A 22290-nucleotide genomic window follows, 5' to 3' on the forward strand; every position below is an offset into this window, starting at 1 on the left:
ATGAGATTTGCATAGATCTGTTGTGCCTTGTTATGGAGGGTGCATTAGATTGTATTTAAAACATTGTTTTGTGCTCTGGTGGTTTTTGATGTTATTAGAACTCCATGATTGAATAACAGTCCTGTAACTCCTTCCACCATGGTCATTATTCTATGTTTTTTGGCTTTGTGTAAATGTATTTTATTTATGAGCCAAATCTTTCTTGAGCAGGCAAGCAATCTATCCATGGCGATATAATCGTACCCAGAATGCCCTCAGGAATGTAATGCTACTCCCTAGATGCAGTGTTGCAAGGTTGATCGTTCTTACTGCAACATATGTGGTTAAATTACTATTTCTCAAAACCTTTTTTAAATGTAGTGTTCTATTTTAATATAAAGTCGCGGAATGCGTTGAGACAGGGTGTGCAAAATCTTTTGTATGGACATACCTAAAACTTTTATTACATTGGAGAAAATAAATTAAACTGTATCACTGTTATGACATGTGCTTATAATTGACTACTCAATGAATGGTGCAAGTGTTTTATTTGGAAATATAATACAGAATTGATTCTTCCCTAAGGTGGTTTATTCTTCTGCTGGAATTTTAATTTTCTACAAAATTGCATTTTCTTTGAATTTAGAAAAAATTGGTAGACTTTGGTTAGCTTTGGAACAGTTTGTAGTGGATGGTTAGTGGCCAGGATCTCACCTCAAGTACATTAGAACTGGTAAGAAATGAGGACTGATATAACTTAAGAAAATTTAACGAAATGAGCAGTTAAATTAGAGTGAAAGCAAGTGGCAAAATAGAGGAAAATATGAGGCCGAGAACAAATGTGGCCACTTAAAACAAAAATGTCCTATTGTAGAAACCGTGGAGCTAAGAGTTGGCAACTTGCACGTAATGCATTTCACTGCTTTAACAATATGCATTACAAGATTAAATAATTCAGTATTGGGGAAATAGTACAAAAAGAGAACCTGGGGAAACCTGATGAGATGAAATTACCAGCAAGTATGCACAGGCATTGGATTGAGGTTGGCAGGAGCGAGTTGAAATGACAAGGAATCAGTAGTGTTTTGTACTTGTTACGATACTGATAATTTTACACAAAGGATCGACAAATATACAGATATTAACTATCAATGAACTGCATTGAAAACTTTAAACCAAATTCATACTGAAGCCAACAACTAGAAAACCTGTGGTTTTCCATACTCGATTATTATTTGCAAACATTCTTCTATCTTAATCCTTTTAAGTTCAGATTCAGATTCAATTTAATTGTCATTGTCAGTGTACAGTACAGAGACAACGAAATGCATTAAGTTTGCCACTTGCAGAGTAACACATCTTTTAACTTGTAGGTACAAGAAAGCTTTCAAGCGATTGAAGACCAAAAACACAGCATAAACATTATCTCAAGGAAACTTGATATGCAATTCCCTCTAGAGACTGAATTGTAGTTCATAACAAAACAGCACTATCATTTACAGTATTCATATGAAAGAAAGAGGGAAGGGAAAAAAAAGATTGATTAGGTTTGTTTTATGAATACCAGAAGCAATGAAATATCTGATGTTTTAGTAACGTACGTTGGCTGGAATCATTTGTAACACTTAAATTCTGAGAAATCAATATCAATTTGGCACAATGTCTATATATCACGCTGAACAATTTTTTTGCATGGTAGTTATTTGTAATGTTACTTTTATTTGATCTTGTTTTCCTTAATAACTGTTTTTCAGTAAGGTATTATTTTCTATGACCACTCACTACTTCAAAGTGGAAGAAGATGGGGAGAGGTCAGTCTGCATCACATTTGGCTGCTTCTTCTTTGTAAAAGCAATGGCAATCCTAATTGTAACAGAGAACTACTTGGAGTTTGGATTGGAAACAGGTACTCGAGCTGCTAATGCTGAAATGTTTAAACATTTTAACTAATGACAGTACTTTGAAATATCATATTTTTTAATAATACCGTTCCATGTTTGCAGTACTATCAATCTTTAGAATCTATTCATATACTTTTCACGAATTAATTTCCTGCAATGCTGCTCCCTTTTTCAATTACTCTTCCGAGATGCTTTTCTCCTTGTCGAATGTTTTCTCCCTCGGGTGCACACTTGTGCACTAAGTTGCCTTTGTCAGATACCAATAAATTGGTGCCTGACAGGGTAAGCCAGTATTGGGGAAATAGTACGACAGGAGAACCTGAGGAAACTGATGAGATGAAATTACCAGCAAGTATGCACAGGCATTGGATTGAGGTTGGCCAGATTGAGTTGAATTGACAAGGAATCAGTAGTGTTTTGTACTTGTTACGATACTGATAATTTCACACAGAGGTAATAGAAACATAGAAAAATAGGTGCAGGAGTAGGCCATTCGGCCCTTCGAGTCTGCGCCGCCATTCAATATGATCATGGCTGATCATCCAACTCAGTATCCTGTACCTGCTTCTCTCCATAGCTCCTGATCCCTTTAGCCACAAGGGCCACGTCTAACTCCCACTTAAATATATCCAATGAACTGGCCTCGACTACCTTCTGTGGCAGAGAATTCCACAGATTCACCACTCTCTGTGTGAAACATGATTTTCTCATCTCGGTCCCAAAAGATTTCCCCCTTATCCTTAAACTGTGACCCCTAGTTCTGGACTTCCCCAACATCGGGAACAATCTTCCTGCATCTAGCCTGTCCAACCCCTTAAGAATTTTGTACGTTTCTATAAGATCCCCCCTCAATCTTCAAAATTCTAGCGAGTACAAGCCGAGTCTATCCAGTCTTTCTTCATATGAAAGTCCTGACATCCCAGGAATCAGTCTGGTGAATCAGTTTGTAATGACAAATATCCAGATTAACAAAGCAGTGGAAAATAGTAGTGCAGCTGGTTTAGCATCAAAACTACTTAGGTACAACTACACAATTTATGTTATTATGTAATTATGTTAACAAATTATTGAAAGTCAAGAAAGCTGTCTTTGTCTTATATAAAATTATATAAAATTATATAATTCAATCTTAAATTGTACATAATTTTAATGAGTTGCGTAATTTTTTATCTTTGCTGTGATATCTACCCAAATGTTCTTTTCTTTTAACTAGAACAAAGTTTAGGATAAAAATTGAACCCACCAGAGTAATTATAATTCTATTTATTCGTATTGTATACCTTTGAATACTTCACATTGGTAAATGACTCCTGCACTGTTGTAAGAGACTGTCACTATATTCCCAGTAATGTAGAACTCGGTGGTCAAGGGTCAAATAACCAATTCCAACAGCTATTATTTCCAAACTAGAGAGAGATGGTCCTGTCAAAAGAATGAAGGGAAAGGCATTATTTTGAACATGTTGCATGGTTGTACAAAACAGTGAATGTATGCCTGAAAAGTTAGCAACTGTGCAGAAGTCACCAGCTTCTATTACTTGCATAACCTTGTGAGTGAGATTGTGAATGGGTGGCCACGGTGGCACAGCGGTAGAATTGCAGCATTTGCAGTGCCAGAGTCCTGGGTTCGATCCCGACTACGGATGCTGTCTGTACGGAGTTTGTACGTTCTCCCCGTGACCGTTTTCTCCGAGATCTTCGGTTTCTCCAAAGACGTACAGGTATGCAGGTTAATTGGCTTGGTGTATGTGAAAGTTGCCCCTAGTGTGTGTAGCATAGTATTAATGTGCAGGGATCGCTGGTCGGTGCGGACTCCGTGGGCCGAAGGGCCTGTTTCCGCGCTGTATCTTTAAACTAAACCAAACTAAGCTGTAGTTACTGGGACTAGCGTGGTCATTCTGGGCTACCAAAATGATTTTGTTGAGGCATAGTTTCCACAGAAAGACCGTGAGATTTAATTTGCAGCAGACTTATTCTAAACCCTTTAAAGAAGAATAGCTTTGAGGGTAGAAGATCAGAACTTAATAACCAGATTGTGGTACAACTGTTGCTTCTTTGGGGAACTTTCATCTTTTCCTACTGGCTCACCAGACACTAATTCCTGCCCTCTCTTTAACTCTGTGCAGCCCTATTTCCTGGTTTCCTCTTTAACACTGGGCAGCTCCAACTACTGGCCTCTCTGTAACGCATGGCAGACAGAGCGACTGCTCTCCCTTTAATGTATGGCAAATACAGCTCCTGCTGTCCCTTTAAAGTGAGGCTGGCCCAGCTCCCTTGTCAATTGAAACTCACTGGAAAATTTATTATTCTGCTATGTAGCATATTAAACCACAATTAAAAGTGTATTAGGGTATTAATAGAAATAACATCCAAATAGTGCAGTAAATCGGCTAATTTGTCACCTCTAATATCCCCAGCCTGCTATTGAGGCATCTCTATGGATTACTGCCTTGTTGAACATGCCATTTATTGGATGTGATATTGTATATACAAGTAAAATCCTATGGCATTATACTGGACAAGAGCTGGGAGTTCTCCTGGATATTCTGGGCAATATTTATTCAAATTTCTATTCATTGCTCAACCATCAACGTTGAAATATTATTTGATTGTTTTTAAATGGTTGAGTGCCTTCTAAAGTTTGAACCTTTACACCTTCTTGCTGTTGGATTGTAACGTTTATTTAAAATATGTTGCATCCACAAATCATAAGGAAAGGTATTGCTTATCTATTTGTTCTACAGCATTGATTTACCCTAATATTTTATTTTTATGTTTTAAGGAAGGAAAAAAAACTTTTAGATTAGATTCCTTTAGATTAGATTAGATTTTATAATTGCAATTTACAATAATAAATTGTTCTGATGGGAAGGGGAAAACATTTTTCACACAGAGAGTGTTGAATCTCTGGAATTCTCTGCCACAGAGGGTAGTTGAGGCCAGTTCATTTGCTATATTTAAGAGGGAGTTAGATGTGGCCCTTGTGGCTAAAGGGATCAGGGGGTACGGAGAGAAGGCAGGTACAGGATACTGAGTTGGATGATCAGCCATGATCATATTGGATGGCGGTGCAGGCTTGAAGGGCTGAATGGCCTACTCCTGCGCCTATTTTCTACGTTTCTATATAAGAGTGTGTATTTGAGAATTTAGAGGATGAGAACCGAAAAGCACCTGACCCAACTACAAACATTAATAAATGAAAATAAATACTGATTCTAACTTAGTTCACCGAGTGGAAAATTGACCTGCTTTGTGTACTTTGTACTTTATAAAATATAATGTGTAAAATATATATATTTAATAAACGGGTATTAGAATGACTGGCCATCTGTATTTGAACGAAAATGATTATGATAAGATTTGTCTAGGTTATGTAAAACCCATTAAAGAAATAATAGTTTATAAAATCATAGACAAGATGGCTCCTTTGGTGCCCTTTTGTCCTATCTTCTGTTGATATGGTCATATAGGACTGAAACAAGCCCTTCAGCCCAACTTGTTCATGTGGCCAAGGTTCTCCAACTAAGCTAGCTCCATTCACTTGTGTTTGCTCAAACATTCCTATCCATATAGCCGTCCACATCTTTTTTAAATGTTGTTGTTGTACCTGCCTGAACTACTTTCTCTGGTTGCACATTCCAAATGCATATCACCCCCTCTGTGGGGAAAGTTAGCCCCAGGCTCCTATTAAATCTTTCCCTCTTATCTTAAACCTAAGCATTCTACTCTGAAGGAATGTCACATACGCTTGTTCTCCAAAGATGCCTCTTGAACCACTGTTACTCCAACACTGTCTTTTTTTCCCCTCTAGATCTTGATCTCCCCCACCCTTGGAAAAAGACTACATTCACTGTATCTATTCCCCACGTGATTTTGTCCAGCTACATAAGATAACCCTTCAGCTGCCTGCACTTCAAGGAATAAACTCCCTTCCTATAAATCAGACGCTCGAGATGTGGCAACATCCTAGTAAATCTTCTCTACACTCTTTCCAGCTGTATGGCAGGCTGATTAAAACTGAACATGATACTCTTAAGTGAAGCCTCACCAACATCTTATTGGTGTTACTTTTTCAATAGGTGGTCTTTTCACTCGGACACCATTTGTTGATTTATTATTTCCTGAGGTAGATAATTTATTTTTGTAGAATTTTACGAGAACTTAATTGTTCCCTTTACATTAATGCAGATGGAAAATGTTGATCCATTGCCCTTTAATTATGGGTTGGTATTTAAAACAAACAAAAAATCAGCCCAGTGGAATTGTTAGGTTTACCAAGGTGCACTAGCTTTGTGCATTGTAAAAAGCACACTTCATGTGCCTATTGAAATTGCCTCGACGGTTTATGAAAAACAGAATGAAATTCCTCTCAAATTAACTTTTTTCTTCTGTCTTTTCCCATCATCCATATGCAGGGTTTTCAAACTTTTCTGGAGGTGCTATGCAGTTTCTTGAGAAACAAGGCCTGCAATCCCAGTAGGTTTCATAATTTTTACATTTTTGATTGTTGCTTTAATATTTTGGTTGTCAGTTTATTCCACTATTCATGAGAATACTAACGTAACCTTGTTTTTCAGATGACATTTAAATTAATGATTTATCAAATTGTTATTGTGGATTTTCTTCTTTCCAATATGTCTATAGATGCAATTAATACCAGTATCACTTCCATATTTATTCCAGTGTGCAAAATATATTAAAAAATTAGAACCTGAAGATTTAATGTAGCCATGTGCAGTCTCCATTTTGTGGTTTAAAGCTCTATTCAAAAACAATTGACATTCAGAAAATGTTTGCTAAAATTTACACACTTTGTAATTCAATCTGCCAAAGAGGAATTTTGAAGTTGGCTTACCTCGATTTATCATGTTGATATTTGAGTAAAAAGGTACTTATAGTTTAGAACTTCCACTTGCAAATTTGTCATTAAAATGCCATTAAATCAAAAATTGATTTTACAGTAGTATCTTTTGTCAGCAAATGTCTTAGTCGAAGAATCAGCATCTAAAGTTGAAGTGTTGTGTAATTTATGGTAACTAATTAGATTTTAATATTCTGTACCCAACAAATGTTTTAGCTTTTAATTTCATCTTGTAATACCTTTTGGATGAATCATTTCCACTATTTGTATGCGTGATTGTTTTTATTTTCTTTAATAATTTATTCCAGAGGTCCTATCTCAAAACTGACCTTCAAAATGGTCCTGGCTGTTCTTTGTGCTTTCATTGGAGCTCTTCTGACATTTCCTGGCCTGCGACTGGCTCAGATGCACCTGGATGCCCTGAATCTTGCAAAAGACAAGCTAACGCAGTAAGAAACTTTATAATTATTATATTTAAAATTAACTGAAGCTTCCCTACTTGAACAAAACAAAATTGCATTTACCTACAATAATTTTAAGTCTAAGCAAATTGCATGTCTTGGCCAGAATCTGATATAAATAATTAGCATTGGAGAATTTATTTGTTTTTATATTCGTATCTCAATCGAAACCAAATGAATCTGCGGACTCTGGGTGCTCTTTTGAAACATCATCCAATGTTTTTAATATCTTGCATGTTGTGTAAGTAGCTCTTGCCATCCATCAGTCTTTAATCATCATTTTGGTTTTGTGTTTGTATTAACCTTCTGTAAAAAGGATTTGTGCAGCACGGTGTAGGCACAAACCAGTGGGAAAAATCAGTTCAATTCTCAGGAAGACTTGTTTCAGTTAGTTTATGTTACACTATTCCCCCTATTTATAACTATAATGCATGAGTTTTGCTGCATATTCCAGATCAGATGCAAAACAAAATTATCTCCTAAACCTAAAAGAAGTTAAAAGACAAAAACTATCTTATGTCTGCCACACTGCACAGCAAGTTCTGTGCCAGGCCAATGACTTGTCCCTTTTTTCAATAAACTTGAGGTAAATCGACATGCATCATTGGAACCAACTCATTAGTTCTAATTTTCAGATTCAACTATCTGAAACAAAGTACTTGTGCTGAGGAAGAATAGATGCAGACTCTACCTTCTCTCAATCCAGATTGATCATTAAAGAGACAATCATTGGTGGATATGTCAACTTGTTCCTGCAAAGTGGTGCTTTTAAAGGTGAGATCTGACATTATCACTGATGTGTGATTGACATTCTGAAACTGGCGCATCAGTTTAGAGTTCTTGTGCAGGTACAAGATTGAATCTGGAATATTACAATGAGTTAATTGATGCACTCAGCCCTATGAATTATTTTAATATTGGTTACCAAGTGAGGTTTTATCCCATTCTGATTGGATCCCTGCTAAAATTAATATTCCATGAAATGTGATTGTTACTGTTCTTTACAGCATTCTTCCAAACATCAGTAAACCTCAGACCTGTAATGGATGCACAATCTCTCTTGAGGATTGATTCTATGATCTCCACTTCTATTCAGGGAGAAGTTCGATAGACTGGGCACCTGTTACCAGTGTAAATAAATATTTCTCGTATTGGAAGACTAATCATTGCATCATAACTGACAAGGTGGTCAAGAGCTATGATTTATTCTGCTGCGCAAGAAGAATTTCATTGGTGCTTCAGGCATTGTGTCCCTTTCCAATGACAATGTGGTTTAGATGTTTAGAAACATGATTAATATTCTTATGTATTAATATTCTTATTGGATGGCAACAATATACTGGCACTGACCTTTTGGATTCTCATGCTGGTCCGTTTTGGATGTCACATTTATGTCTATAGTATGTTTATGTACAGCAAGTACATAAGCAAGACTGGTAATATGGTGTTGCTTGTCCATTGTCCTCCATGTTAGTTCATTTCCTGCATTTAAACAATGAGCATCCTTTGAATATTTCGTTAGCTGCAGACTATATTCTGATGTTCTGAAGCTGTCTGCCATTCCAACATTTATACCTTCTTGTACATCAGCTTGTCCTCGGTGTTTTTATCTGGATGATAAATCTATTGTTTCTTGCTTGATGAAGATGAGGACACAGAAGACGACCATTTAACTGGGGGCAAAAACCCTACAAAGATGTTAATGCTCCCCCCCAGCTTAATCCAACAGTAAATCTTGAGCTCTACAGATCACAACCTTGCAAGTACACAAACAAGTGCCTATTAAATGCAGTGAGGGGTTCTGCCTTTCATGCAATAAGCTTTGAATTTCTACTGTAGGTGAATCTTTTTTTCCTTTCCAATCTCCCCTGTGAAATGTTTAAATCTATGCCCCAGATTTTGGATCTGGATGGATGTGGGTCCCTATAATTTACTTTGACCTAGAGGTTAAGCAAATTACTCAGCACTACAGCAAATGTAAGCATTTTTAGCTGTAAGTGAAGCATATGGGGTAAAAATCCTATTGGTACAGGTTTTTCCTAACAACTATTTAACCATCATACTGTTGTAGAACATGCTTGCAGTTTGGAGTCAACATTTCTATCATGGTAGTGAAATTCTACTTCCAGAGTAACCAATCTGGCCACAGGTGCCACTGTACCGTTTGAACCATCCTTGGCCTTTGGTCTATCTTTTGCAGCTCTTCTATACCCGTTGATCCATATACAGTCACAATGTGTTAATCTTGGTTCTTGCAAATTGTTCTCTCAAGCTAGACCCAATTTATCATTTTCCAAGGATGTCAAATTGCAGCTATACATTCTGTAATTGCAATTTAAGATTGCAAATTATTCAGCTTTACTTTTGTGTTTACTGCACAATATAGTCTTTGTCGAGTACATTCCCATTATTTTAGATGGTTTTGTTCTGATTGGAATGTGGCCGCGATATACATTCCATAATAACTTTTTTCCCCTGTCAACCTCGGTACAAACGTGAGTGACAACCCTTTGACAATACTACTGTTGTCCTACAGGTGACTCAATAATATGCTTTTTAAATCACGACACTGAACTAAGTCAACAGAAAGCAGAAATGGAAAATAACAAATATAGGGAAAGTAATATATGTTTTGGAAAGCAGATTGTGAACTTCGTTTGAAGGTATCAACTCTGACTCAGTGGTAACAAATGTAATATTTTAACACCACAAGCCTAGAGAGGAGAAGGTCGTGGATTTAGGCTCCACTCGACGCTAACCCTTCCCTGCAGTGTAACCTTTTGTACTCTTACTCTTGTATTCTTTATAATGATACCTTAAATGAAAGCATCATCGATTCTATTAGTTGGATGTAAAGGACATATAGAATTCTTTGATGAGAGCATTTATCTTCTGAAAACTTAGTTTTTGTAATCTTTCAATTGACATTATTGAAACTGATTATTTATTAATTCCAATAACTGTGGTGTATAAATTAGCTACAGCTTTTGTTTGCATGCAATACCATTAGAACATCAAAATGCAAATTGAGAGTGACATGCATTGATGTTTCCATTGATACAGCAGAAAATATATTACTGTTTCACTGATATATCTGCACCTCCCTCTCTCTCTCTCTCTTGATGGGAATGTGGAAAGAATATATTACTGGGGAGAATAAAAAAGTTGGGAGTCTATGATTGCTTTGTGAGCTAGTGTAGACTAAATGGGTTAAAATTGCCTCCTTTTATGTCATAAAGAAAAGTTTGCATTTCTTGGATCATGGTGATGCTTACTCATGTGAAAGAGATGCAACATAACTATCATACAGTTCCTGTTTTATTAAAAAAATATTTTTTACACTGAACATGAAAGTTAGCTCATCCTGACCAAAATAAGCATCTCCTGCCTAAACTATTTATCATTGAAATTGTGTTGTAATAAATTGCATTTAATCTAGTTTATTTTCCATGTAGGCACATATAGATTCATTTAGTTGTACAGCATAGAAATAGGCCCTTCAGCCCGACCTGTCGATACTGACCAAGGTGCCTATCAATACTAAACACTTTGCCTGCAATTTGCTCATATCCTTCGAAGCCTTATCAATCCATGTTTCTGTCCAAATAGCATTTAAACATTGTAATTGTACCTGCCTCAACCCTCTGGCAGCTTGTTCCATATCGTCACCATCATCTAAGTGAAACGATTCCCTCCTCACCTTATACATAGGCCTCTCATTTTAGATTTGCTTACCAGAGGAGAAAGTGCATTATCTGCCATTTAAGACCATTATTATTTATCATAGCTATGCTCTTAGTTTTATAACCTCTTAGTTTTATAACTTGTTAGTTTTATAACCTCTAATATCAACCTTCGGCCTGATCATCTTCAGGAGAAACAGTAACAGCCTGTCCAATTGCTCCCCATACCTAACCCCACCAGTCCATCTTCTGTAATTGTAGTTTCTCCTGTGCTGTTGTGGGTAGAGCCCTCATACTTGTCGTCCCTATTTCACACACTTCTGCTCTTGTTTCCACCCCCCCAGACAAAACAAGGATCGAGTCCCCCTGGTCTATGCCTTTCACCTCTCCAAACTGCACATCCAACACCTCATTCTCCCAAAAAAGACACAGTGCTGGAGTAACTTGGCGGGTCAGGGGGAGGGACAAGAGGCACTGGAAGAATGGGGGGCAGGAGAAAGTCTGGCGAGTGATAGGTGGATATACAGCCTTGTATCTACATCATTCTCCAATATTTATAGATTGCACTTGTGAGTTACCTGGATAACACACAAAGCTTTTCACTGTATCTCTGTGCACAGGACAATAATATACCAATACCTGTTTTGGTTCTCTGATGCCTTAAGAAGAAATTAGCCACCTTTGTCTGGCTTCTGAACATATGCGAAATGGTGTCTGTTAAATGTCCACAGGTCTTCAGCATGAAGCATTAATAGGCCTTTTTCACGGGGCGACTTGACGCAAGATGTAGCCAGAGTGAAGTGGTCGTGGTCTAGCACGATATCACACGATATAACGGGGGGGTAGACAAAGAGTTCCCACGGTATTCGGCATTTCTGTTATTTGTGCGAGTGACTTGTCCGTCTCCCGAGCTTTCCCGTTAAATCTTGAATGACATTGTAAACTGTCAAGTGTAATTAAATCATCACGTGGCACAAACGATGTCACTTTTTTTTTTCACACACTATAAATATCCTCTCTTGGTTGAATTGGTATATACACACACAAAGCAGAGTTTTACTGTGTATGTGGGAGACACAGATGGAGTGAGCACAGTTACTGAGGCAGAGTCTCTCAGCCTGTGTGAGAGGGAGGGAGAGAGAGAGAGAGGCACATACAAGGTGGATGAAATCTCAACTGCCTGTTTCAGTGACAGACACCCGCCGCCAGTAAATGAAGACACCCCCATCTGTCTCCCGCTCCTCTCCCTCGACTCCCCCACCTTTCCCTCCCAACTCCAGTCCCGTCCCGACCCCCTGGGAAACTGAAGGGAGCAACAATTAACTGCTGCCTGCCCGCTGAGTTAAAGAGTTCCCACGGTAGTAAGACGATGTTAGTTGCGCCAAAGTTTAAATTTCCAACGTGTGTTTCAGAGTAAAGAGTCAGCGCAGAATCCTTGATAATCAAAAACTGTCTGAATCAGCAAGTTAGACACAAAATGCTGGAGTATTTTGAAGAGGGGTCCCGACCCGAAATGTCGCCTAACCCTTTCCTCCAGAGATGCTGCCTGACCCACTGAGTCACTCCAGCACTTTATGTCTATATTTGGTTCTCTGATAGGCCAATTGTTGGCTAGGGATAGTGTGATCCCAAGAGGGAACCAGCGTTGCAAACCTTGGACTGGTTAACCGACATTTACTGCATGGGGGGGGGGGGGGGGGGGCGGGGGAGAGAGAGAGAGTGTAAGTTACCTAAAATTAAATAATTCAATGTTCATAGTGAACACGGACACAAAATGTTGGTGTAACTCAGCAGGTAAGTCAGATCTGGGAAGAAAAACATAAAAAGCTGGAGTAAGTCAGCATGTCAGACAGCATCTCTGGAGAAAAAGTATAGGTGGCGATTCGAATCGGAACCCTTCTTTAGACATCCTAATCGGAATTGAGTCTGAAGATGTGTCTCGTCACGAAACATCACCTATTTTTCTCCAGAGATGCTGCTTGACTCGCTGAGTTACTCCAGCTTTTTGTGTCTGTCTTCGTTTTAAACCAGCATGTGCAGTTCACTCCTTTACACGGGTCTCTGGAGAACATTGATTGGTAGCGTTGCGGACCCTGCTTCGGAAAGGCATCGATCGCTGGTTGGCGAGGACTCCGAGCTGTTTTCTCAAAGAAGTACATGTGAAAAATTTCTCACGGACCATAAAAATGCGGGACCTTTCAGTAAAGTCCCTTTTAAAGATTATAGTTATTTTCTTGAATCTCATTAACATAACTCATGAATAAGTTGATGTCCATATGCGGATGCAAATCTTTATTTTTTAAATTCAATCCCACAGAAGACAATTTTTACTCACCTTCTGTCCCCTCTATCGAGCTTCCGGGTTCACCGTTCACAGGAGTTCCCACGGTAAACGCAAGAGTCAGTACGGATATCGCACTGGCCACTACATGCATATAATGTTGCAATGTTCAACCACAAGTGTACAAGTCACTCTTGGAGAAATTCAAGCTTGTTTGAATTTTCTCCCGAGTCACCAAGTTACACGAGTACCTGCCGTTAGCGCCACGGTGGTCCACGAATGCCGTACGGTTATCGCAAGAGGTTCCCACGATGTTAAACTCTGGTTAACTCTTGCGTCAAGTCACCCCGTGAAAAAGGGGTTTAATTCTTTTGACACAGATGCTGAGTGTTTTTAGCAGTTATTGTGTTTGTAAAGCCCACTCGGTTGCACCATTACGGTCACCTAGAACTAGATATATCCGAGTGTAGCGAGTCTAAAAGACAGCTTTGCACCGCCTTCTTGATTAGACTTGGACAATAAAGGGTGGCCGATCTAAAGTTGTCCAGATTCCAGAACATTTATACATGTGAAGAAAAAGGGGAAAGGATGTGTGAGTTGTACTGATTGAATAACTTCTGAAATATTAGCTTACTGCTGATATGTGAATGTGCCCATTCAAGAAAATAAATGATGGTTCTGTAGAATTGGAAAAATATATATCTTTACCCTTGTACTTGGATATTTTCTTAATAAAGGCCAACATACCATTTGCCTTTCTAATTATTATCTGCATTTCAGCTTTCAATGACGTGTCCAAAGTTATCTTATTACCTTTTAACATCAAAGTTCCCAATTGTCACCATTTAAAACATAATCTATTTTTATTTTTAATGTTAATGGCCTAAACTAGACAATTTCACTTTTTTTTTAACATCATATCTATTCTCTTTGTTATCTTCTTGCCCACTCATGCAGCTTGTCAATATCTGCATGTTATTTTTATACCCCTCCCTCCTCATTTGCATCCCATATAGTTCTGTATCATCAGCAAATTTGTGAACTTTTGCTCTCCTCAACCAAATTATTGATGTAGATCAGCACATGCACTGTTTACTTCAGTCTGCCAATCTGAGAAAGATCATTTTATTCTCATTCTTTGCTTTCTTTCTGTTAACCAATTCTCAGTCCACATCAGTACTCATAATTCCAAGACCTTTAACTTTTTGTTGACCAATCCCTTGCATGGAACCTTTTCAAAAAACGTTCTGAAAATCTAAATTTGCCACACCCATTTGTTCAAATGTATCTATGCTACTAGTCATATCCTGTCCTATATCTGAGAACTATGGAAATGATGTGCTACAATGCTGAGAACTATATCCTGCACTCTGCATATTCCCCTTTGCTCTATCTATTGTACATCAGTTTGCACTGATTGCATCTATGTATGGTATATCTAATATGTTTGGAGAACATGCAAAAAAAAAAATATTTTTGCTGTACTTCGGTAGACGTGACAAAAATAATCCTAACCATGCAAAATGTATCTGGCGCTTTTCTTTACTATTGGATGGATGAGTTTATTATTGGAGCAGTTTCATTATTGTTCATTATTGGAGAAGTTTCAGTGTGCCTACACAGAAGCCATAGAATGGCTGATAGTTGTTGGCAGTTCTGTGAGATGCTGTCAGGTGCAGGTAGGTACATTTAAGTTTCTATCATGGCTTTATGGATTTGCTTAAGATCAAAGTATTTTCACCAGTTCATGCATCCAGGATCCTGGGATGCATGTTTTGTTAAAATATAGTTAATGAATCATTCTTCATGAATGTAATTAAGTATATTTTAAAAAATGCTTTTCTAGTTGGTCAAAATATTCACTAATAATAAATGTCATTGTTTGGATTTTTTAGGACTTTACTTCATATGAATTTCCTTTCACCACTAATCATGGTACTTCTGTGGGTAAAACCTATCACAAAGGACTACATCGTGAATCCCCCACTTGGTAAAGAAAATATTGCTTTGTAAGTATATCTGTTTGATGAATTTTCTTGCATAACAAATTCCATTCAAGAATATTACCTTTGGTGATTTTCACTAGTTTGACGTTACAGTGCACTAACTTTAATAGCCAGTTTCTATTTGTTGAGCCTTAACAAAACAAAATAATTTAAGATTTGGCTTTTGAATCTGTATGATCTTCTGAATCTGTAACTCCAAAGTGATTCATTGCTCGGTTCCATGGGCTTTTATGCTAAGTTAAGGTCAGCCTGATTAACTACATCCTGATATTGCTGAGAAATAATTTGCATGTTGCAATCATGATGAAAACTCAACCTTACATTTATTTGATTTCCTCTCATTTGAAGGTGGTAAACCCAAACTTATTGAACTATCTTAGTTGAGGAAATACAGTCTTGTATTATATTACATCCTTCTTATTTTAATTTATCATTTGATATTCAACAGAGCTAAAAGTTAAAGCAACATAAAAATTCATCTTTTTTGAACAAGACAAACAAAATCATTTATTTTATTGAATTTTGATGAAGGGGCTATACTCACAGATTCCAATCAAGATTTTTGTAACTCTCATTTGTTTAAAAAATACTTTTGTTAAATGATTTACAGAATGTCAGAGGCTACATATGACTCATTGCGACTGTGGATTATTATCTTTCTCTGTGTTCTCCGACTGGCCTTAATTCGCCAACACCTGCAAGCATACCTAAACTTAGCACAAAAGAGTATAGAACAAATGAAGAAAGAGGCAGGGCGGATCAGTACGAAGGATCTGCAAAAGATGGTAAGAAAATGAGGAATACCAAAAGGATTAAGGTGAATGCGAGCAACTCAGTGTTGCACAGGAAAATGGAAGGAGAGAGATCTGTTGATACTAGAGAAAAGAGAAACCAAGCCATGACTTTTGGGGCAAGCTAACTAAATGTTGTTATAGTGTTGAATTTATAGGGGAACATTTGTAACGCATGTTTACTTTGACTGTTTCATCCTGCATGCTCACTGAGAGATTTATTCTTAAGATTCAGATTCCACTTTAATTGTCATTGTCAGTGTACAGTACAGAGACAACGAAATGCAGTTAGCATCTCCCTGGAAGAGCGACATAGAATATGATTTCAATAAATAAATCTATTTACATGCATACAGTTATAGTGTTTTTCCTGTGGGAAGAGTGTCCGGGGGGGGGGGGTGGTGATTGGGCAGTCACCGAGGTACATTGTTGAGTAGTGTGACAGCCGCAGGGAAGAAGCTGTTCCTGGACCTGCTGGTCCGGCAACGGAGAGACCTGTAGCGCCTCCCGGATGGTAGGAGGGTAAACAGTCTATGGTTGCGGTGAGAGCAGTCCTTGGCGATGCTGAGCGCCCTCCGCAGACAGCGCTTGCTTTGGACAGACTCAATGGAGGGGAGCGTGGAACCGGTGATGCGTTGGGCAATTTTTACCACCCTCTGCAATGCCTTCCGGTCGGAGACAGAGCAGTTGCCATACCATACTGTGATACAGTTGGTAAGGATGCTCTCGATGGTGCAGCGGTAGAAGTTCACCAGAATCTGAGGAGACAGATGGACCTTCTTCAGTCTCCTCAGGAAGAAGAGACGCTGGTGAGCCTTCTTGACCAGAGTTGAGGTGTTGTGGGTCCAAGAGAGGTCATCGGAGATGTTGACCCCCAGGAACCTGAAGCAGGAAACACGTTCCACCTCCGTCCCGTTGATGTGGATGGGGGTGTGCGTGCCGCCCCTAGACTTCCTGAAGTCTACAATGAGCTCCTTGGTCTTCTTGGAGTTAAGGGCCAGGTTGTTGTCAGCGCACCATGCTGCTAGGAGCTGGACCTCCTCCCTATAGGCCGACTCGTCGTTGTTGCTGATGAGGCCAATCACCGTTGTATCATCTGCATACTTGATGATGGTGTTGGTACCATGTACAGGTGTACAGTCGGAGTTCTGTAAACAGAACTCTGACGGATTAATTTGATTACGTTTTAACTTTCTCTAGAAAGGAAAATACTTGGGAGAATGAACAGGATTTTGCAAGGCAATGACAGGAATATTGTCACTATTTGTCAACATTATTCCATGTTAGGATTATTTTGCACGCTTGTGCAGGAACAAAAACTCTTTAAGTTGCCATCAGTGAAATGGCAGATGCCAGCAGACTGTACTAAAAATGCTGAAATTGTCATAATGTTTAGCATGGAAGAGGAATTTGGATTTTACTGTACCATGCTGGTGTTTTGCACTCACTGAAGAATTCTTAAACCTGAGTTTGTAATAACTGCACAGTCAGCTCCCACGCTGAGTGCTGAATGGACAATTTATATGGACTGGTGTGTTAATGTTTGAACATTGTAAATTTTGTAAAGGTAGGGAAAAACAGATAGCTTCATATTGTACAAATATCTGAAATGTTTTTGATGAGGAACATATTAGAGGATGCCATTCTGTCAATGAGTTTAGTGAAGAATCACAATATATTAACTAATAATATTTGCTAAGAATTGAGCTTGAGATGGTGATGTATCAAAGGCATGCTTTGTTTTTAAGGCAAACAGCCTGTCAATGAAGATAAAATAAAGTTGTTTTTTCTTGCTTAAAGGTTGCCCGGGTTTTTTATTATCTTTGTGTAATTGCACTTCAATATGTGGCACCTGTGATTATGCTTCTTCATACAACACTGCTTTTAAAAACCATGGGTAAGTGATTTGTTGGTTCATTTTCAATTCAACTTCTGTTGGTGTGAAATACTGCTGATTTTTAATTCCTGATTGACACAAGTGACTGCAGATGCTGGAATATGGAGCAAATAAACTGCAGAAAGAACTGAGGGCCAGGCAGCATCCGTGGAGGGAAATGAATGGCCAATATTTTGAGTCAGATCCCTTAAGGTGGATGAAGAGCCTCGACCCAAAATATTGTCTGTCCATTTCACACCAAAGATGCTGCATGAACCACGAAGGTCCTTCAACAGTTTTTTTGCTCAATTCTTGTTAATTTTGTTCCCTCGGTAGTTGGGTGGTAAAAACTAGAATCTACCTGCTCTTTGGCCATAATTTACCTGAATATCCTGAGTTTGATTCAATAGATTGGGAATCTGATTGGGGATGATCAGCCATGATCACATTGAATGGAGGTGCAGGAGTAGGCCATGCGGCCCTTTGAGCCAGCACCACCATTCAATGGGATCATGGCTGATCATCCCCAATCAGTACCTTCTCCCCATATCCCCTGACTCCGCTATCTTTAAGAGCCCTATCTAGCTCTCTCGTGGTATCAGCCAACATAGTGTTTAATTCACTGCAATTACAAGTTTACCATGAAGTAGGTATGTTACAAAACCTACCTGAATCGTGGCTGAGCATCTGCCCCACCCCTTGTGTGTGATTTTGGCGCTGTTTTGAGGGGGCGGGTTTAAAACGCGATTTTTACTAGGCTGTTCCAATCGCAGATGTTCAGCCTAGTAAATCATTAACGGAGAATCGCTGCAAGACCCGGTCGCAAAAGCTATTATTAGTTTTATAGGCCTCGAATAATAGATATAATAGTTTTAAAAGCTCTCGTTCACTCCGCAACCTCTCGCAGCCCCAGGGTTTTATAAAGCAAACAATTAAAGGTATGTACCTTATTTTTACATTAAATGGGGCATATATATAACCCTGAATATCAAGTTATCTATAGCGAGTAGTTCATTTTGGGCTTTTTATATCCCGCAGTATTTTTCTCGGCATTTGAGGGCACTAATCCAGCGCGATGTCAACGTTCTAAACCAGCGCGTTCCACATGAACCCACTAGAAAGCCGATTTAAATGGGCATTTATTTACAGCAATTGAACACTAAATTCCTTCCATTTGGCCTATAAATAAATGTAAATTAGATATAAAAATCATGTTATATTGTGAATTATTTGTGAATAATCTTTGGACACTTAGGCTATTTAAAAATGTTAATCTTTCCTTAAGAAATGGGCTTTTGACTATCCAAGATCACAGCTTTTTTGTAATGTCCATTGAAAATCAATAGGGAACAAGATGCTAATTTCCGAGTATGAAAATGGCCATAACTTTTTTAATACTTGAGATATGAAAGTGAATTTGGTGTCAAATTAAACTTATTGTTATGCTTTATCTGATGGGATAAATTGCAGACTTGATTTTTAAAATCTCAAAATTTTGTAACATTGCTACATGAAGGAAAATTCAACATTTCTGCCTACATTTGTTGCCCGATTGTCTCTCTTGGAAAGTCAGTTTACATGTTACGGTGGAAGGAATGCAGAGACGATTTATCAGTGTGTTGCCAGGATTTGAGGTGCTGAGTTATTGGGAGAAGTTGGGTAGGCTAGGACTATGTTCCTTGGAGCACAGGAGGTTGAAGGTTGATCTTAGAGATGTATAAGATCATGTGGGGAATAGATAAGGTGACAGAACAGTCTTTTATCCAGAGTAGTGGGATCAAGAGCCAATGGATATGGGTTTAAGGTGGGAGCAGAAAAAAAAAAAATTTTTTTGAACAGAGGGTAGTGGTTATATGGAATGAGCTGCCGAAATAAAGTTTTCATTCATTCATCATACATTCATTCATTCATACATGAGGCAGGTACTATAACAACATTAAAAAAATTGGACAGGTACATGGATTGGAAAGATTTAGAGAGATAGGTCAAATGCAGGCAGATGGAACTAGTGTAGATGGGGCATCTTGGTCAGCACGGGCAAATTGGGCTGCTGGACCTGATTCCGTACTGTATGAACATGAGGCAAGAACAATGTGACAGCAATCTTTGAGCAGGGCTACACAGTTATATGTAATGTTGCCATGGGGCTTGCATGCATCCATGTAATAGTACTCCACCAAACTGGCGGTTTCTAAGGAGAATGAAAACTAGGTAGCTAGGGGAGAAGTGGAAAAGGAAACTGTGTTGCTGCATGCTATTTACTTCTATCAAAATCTGCAAGTATTTTGTTTAAAGCTGTAGCTTTGACACCAATTTGTTGATTCTGCTTTAATGATATGGAAACAATTGAAAACAATGCAATTTTTATGTTAAAAATATTGTAAAATCCAATCTTTTGCTGAGCCACAGCTACAGAACGTGTGAGAGAGCCCTCTGTTGGCTAGTTGTACGCACAGTTTCTGTAACTGCAGAAATGCCTGCTTATAGCTAAGTTTCATTCCTGATTCATGGTCCATCCCTTCTAAGTAGCGTGAGATTTTGTCAATTGTCAGATTTGAGGGCAGATCTTCCACTGCAATTTTATGCCATTTCCAAATGTTGTATACAAATCAATTAAGCCATATTGGATTTTTATTTGTGATTGTGTTTTTTTTTAATAATTGTATTCTCACATTCTATACAATCCATATGTAGATAGGGTGGTAAAGAAAGCTTTTGGTGTGCTGGCCTTTATAATTCAGAGCATTGAGTATAGAAGTTGGGATGTAATGTTAAAATTGTACAAGGCATTGGTGAGGCCAATTCTGGAGTATGGTGTACAATTTTGGTCGCCTAATTATAGGAAGGATGTCAACAAAATAGAGAGAGTACAGAGGAGATTTACTAGAATGTTGCCTGGGTTTCAGCAACTAAGTTACAGAGAAAGGTTGAATAAGTTAGGGCTTTATTCTCTGGAGCGCAGAAGGTTAAGGGGGGACTTGATAGAGGTTTTTAAAAATGATGAGAGGGATAGACAGAGTTGACGTGGAAAAGCTTTTCCCATGGAGAGTAGGGAAGATTCAAACAAGGGGACATGACTTGAGAATTAAGGGACTGAAGTTTAGGGGTAACATGAGGGGGAACTTCTTTACTCAGAGAGTGGTAGCTGTGTGGAATTAGCTTCCAGTGAAGGTGGTGGAGGCAGGTTTGTTTTTATCATTTAAAAATAAATTGGATAGTTATATGGATGGGAAGGGAATGGAGGGTTATGGTCTGAGCGCAGGTATATGGGACTGGGGAGATTATGTGTTCGGCACGGACTAGAAGGGTCGAGATGGCCTGTTTCCGTGCTGTAATTGTTATATGGTTTATAAGGTTATATCAACTATTTCCAGATTTAGTTAACAATTCAGAAAGGAGAAATCAATGCAGCTTAATCTTGGGAGAAGTGGATATGTTTAGAGAGCACAACATGAACTGTACAGAAAGATGGGCATTGACAGCAGCTCAAAGTGGGAGGGTGGTTTGCAGGTATACCATAGGGTAGGAGGGTCAGTGGTCTCAACTCTGGGAAGCACCATACAACATGGCTGCTGGTAGAAGCTGTGGCATGGACAGGAGGGCAGCTTTGCAGCACAGTGAAACAGTTATCAGAGTTTGAGATTGATGGAGACAATTTGGCAATTGTGAACAATAGCTGGGGCAGGTGTTTGTGGGGAAAGAATTAAGGGATATGGAAACAAGGTGATCACATGCATTCAATCACACTAAACAACATCATTCATTAACCACATGGGATCCAAGGAGAGATAGCTGAATGGATAGAAAATTGGCTTCATGGAAGGAAGCAGAGGGTGATGGTGGAAAGCTGCTTCTCGGACTGGAGACCTGAGACTAGTGGTGTGCCTTAAGGGGGTGTCCCACTGCGGCGACCTAATTGGTGAGTTTAGAAGAGTTTGGAAAAAATGTCATTTTGAAGACCTCCTTCAACTATGTAGAAGACCTCAGGTACACAAAAGCGCTGGAGAAACTCAGCGGGTGCAGCAGCATCTATGGAGCGAAGGAAATAGTCAAACGTTTCAGGCCGATCGGGGTTGCTAGAATTTAGAAGATTGAGGGGGGATCTTATAGAAACTTACAAAATTCTTAAGGAGTTGGACAGGCTAGATGCAGGAAGATTGTTCCTGATGTTGGGGAAGTCCAGGACAGGGGGTCACAGTTTAAGGATAAAGGGAAAATCCTTTAGGACCGAGATGAGAAAAACATTTTTCACACAGAGAGTGGTGAATCTCTGGAACTCTCTGCCACAGAAGGTAGTCGAGGCCAGTTCATTTGCTATATTTAAGAGGGAGTTATTTTCTATGTTTTTATGAAACCCTTCTTCAGACTGATGGGGGGTGGGGGCGGGGAGAAGAAAGGAAAAAGGAGGAGGAGGAGCCCGAGGGCTGAGGAAGGGGAGGAGACAGCAAGGGC

At 38.8% G+C, this 22290-nt stretch overlaps 1 protein-coding gene across 1 annotated transcript in view; it reads left to right on the forward strand.

The window, feature by feature from the left end:
• The window catches only part of tmem161b (transmembrane protein 161B), a 54571-nt gene that overhangs the window by 27043 nt on the left and 5238 nt on the right, over positions 1 to 22290 (forward strand). Inside the window, exons 6-11 of the mRNA XM_055633377.1 lie at positions 1734 to 1885; positions 6295 to 6355; positions 7049 to 7189; positions 15061 to 15174; positions 15782 to 15956; positions 17763 to 17859. Of these exons, the coding sequence (XP_055489352.1) occupies positions 1734 to 1885; positions 6295 to 6355; positions 7049 to 7189; positions 15061 to 15174; positions 15782 to 15956; positions 17763 to 17859 (740 nt within the window). The remainder of the gene's footprint in view (positions 1 to 1733; positions 1886 to 6294; positions 6356 to 7048; positions 7190 to 15060; positions 15175 to 15781; positions 15957 to 17762; positions 17860 to 22290) is intronic.

The sequence above is a fragment of the Leucoraja erinacea genome, chromosome 3, assembly GCF_028641065.1.
Source record: "Leucoraja erinacea ecotype New England chromosome 3, Leri_hhj_1, whole genome shotgun sequence".
Lineage (NCBI taxonomy): Eukaryota > Metazoa > Chordata > Chondrichthyes > Rajiformes > Rajidae > Leucoraja > Leucoraja erinaceus.